We start from the raw sequence: 1,663 nt of genomic DNA, 5'->3' as shown, positions 1-1,663 counted from the left end.
GGGGACTGGAGGGGGTTTGGGGGGGCTGGGGAGGGGTTTGGGGGGACTGGAGGGGTCTGCGTGGGATCCAGGCCATCTTGGGGGTCCCAAAACGATCTCTGAGCACCCCAAACAGGATCCGAGCCCCCTCCAACCACCCCAGCATTTCCAGGCATCCCAAATTCCCACCTTTTCCCCCCAAACCCAAACCCCAGCACCCCCAGCATTAATTAACACACATTATCGAATTTTTTGCTGATTTTTAAACGACCTCCGAGCCGTCCCCTCTCACCGGCTCCTTCTCCAGCGCCTCCACCAGCACCTCGCGGGCCTTGCCCAGGTTCTGCTGCACCTTGCACACCTGCCGGGCCAGCTTGACGGCGTAGAAGGAGCCCAGGGGCAGCCCCTCGTTGGCACGCATGGCCTCGAGCAGCAGCGCCTCGGCCTCGGCCACGCGCCCGTGCCGGCGCTCCAGGCTGACGCGGCGCAGCCGCACCATGGCCAAGCCAGGAACCGCGGCCTCGAAGGAGCGCAGGATGCGCCGGGCCTCGTCCACGTTGCCTGAAAAATGGGGTGAAAATGGGTAAAAATGGGGTGAAAATGGGGTGAAATGGGTAAAAATGGGGTGAAAATGGGGTGAAAATGGGTAAAAATGGGGTTATTGGGGTCCTGGGAATGGGGAAATTTGGGTTTTTGGTGTCAGCAGGGATCCCCAGCCTGGGAACCACGGCCTCAAAACTGTGCAGGATGCACCGGGCCTTGTCAACATTGCCTGGGGAAATGGGGGGAAAAATAGGGAAAATGGGGGAAAAACAGGGAAAAATGGGTAAAAAATGGGGTAAAAATGGGGTTATTGGGGTCCTGGGAATGGGGAAGTTTGGGTTATTGGGGTCCCAGCCTGGGCAGAGCAGCCTGGAAACTGCACAGGGTGCACCGGGCCTCGTCAATATTGCCTGGGAAATGGGGTAAAAATGGGGAAAATGGGTGGAAAACGGGGAAAAATGGGGTTATTGGGGTCCTGGGAATGGGGAAATTTGGGTTATTGGGGTCCTGGGAACGGGGAAATTGGGGTTTTTGGGGTCCCAGCCTGGGCACGGCAGCCTTCGAGCCGTGCAGGATGTGCCCGACCTCACCCACGTTCCCTGGGAAAATGGGAAAAACGGGACAAAGAGCGATCGGGGCGTCCTTGGAGGGTCCTTGGGGTGCCCAGGGTGGGTTATGGGGTGCCCAGGGCGGGTTATGGGGTGCCCAGGACGCTCCCACGTGGGTTTTAGGGGTCTCTGAGTCACTCTGGGGCGAGATCCGAGCCCGGTTTGGGACCCAGCCGACATTCCGACGGCCCCGGGCGGTTCCCAGGATTTGGGGCTCCCCGGACTGGGGGTCTGGGGGTGCCCTGACCTTGTTTCTCCTCGAAGGCGGCCCAGAGCAGGTGGATGTTGGGCTTGCGGGGCAGGTGGGAGCCGCAGGCGCGCTGGAACACGCTGCGGGCGCCCGGCACCGTGCGCGACTCCAGGTACCGCGTGTACTGTGGGGAAAAACGGGGAATTGGGGGAAATGGGGGGATAATGGGGGGATAATGGGAACACGCTGCGGGCGCCCGGCACCGTGCGCGACTCCAGGTACCGCGTGTACTGTGGGGAAAAACGGGGAATTGGGGGAAATGGGGGGATAATGGGGGGATAAT

General features: G+C 60.8%; 1 protein-coding gene across 1 annotated transcript in view; it reads right to left on the bottom strand.

Annotated features, from left to right (window-relative positions):
- Positions 1 to 42: 42 nt before the first annotated feature.
- Positions 43 to 1,663, bottom strand: part of LOC121362930 (pre-mRNA-processing factor 39-like) — a 10,325-nt gene continuing 8,704 nt past the window's right edge. Inside the window, exons 7-9 of the mRNA XM_041484869.1 lie at positions 1,584 to 1,610; positions 1,378 to 1,504; positions 43 to 540 (exon numbers count right to left, since the gene is read on the bottom strand). Coding sequence (XP_041340803.1) covers positions 242 to 540; positions 1,378 to 1,504; positions 1,584 to 1,610 — 453 coding nt within the window. The 3' untranslated portion in view covers positions 43 to 241. The remainder of the gene's footprint in view (positions 541 to 1,377; positions 1,505 to 1,583; positions 1,611 to 1,663) is intronic.

This window comes from Pyrgilauda ruficollis, unplaced genomic scaffold (genome assembly GCF_017590135.1).
Source record: "Pyrgilauda ruficollis isolate IOZ18807 unplaced genomic scaffold, ASM1759013v1 scaffold685, whole genome shotgun sequence".
Lineage (NCBI taxonomy): Eukaryota > Metazoa > Chordata > Aves > Passeriformes > Passeridae > Pyrgilauda > Pyrgilauda ruficollis.
Note: the sequence above shows the minus strand (reverse complement) of the source record. Positions and strands in the feature narration are given on the sequence as shown.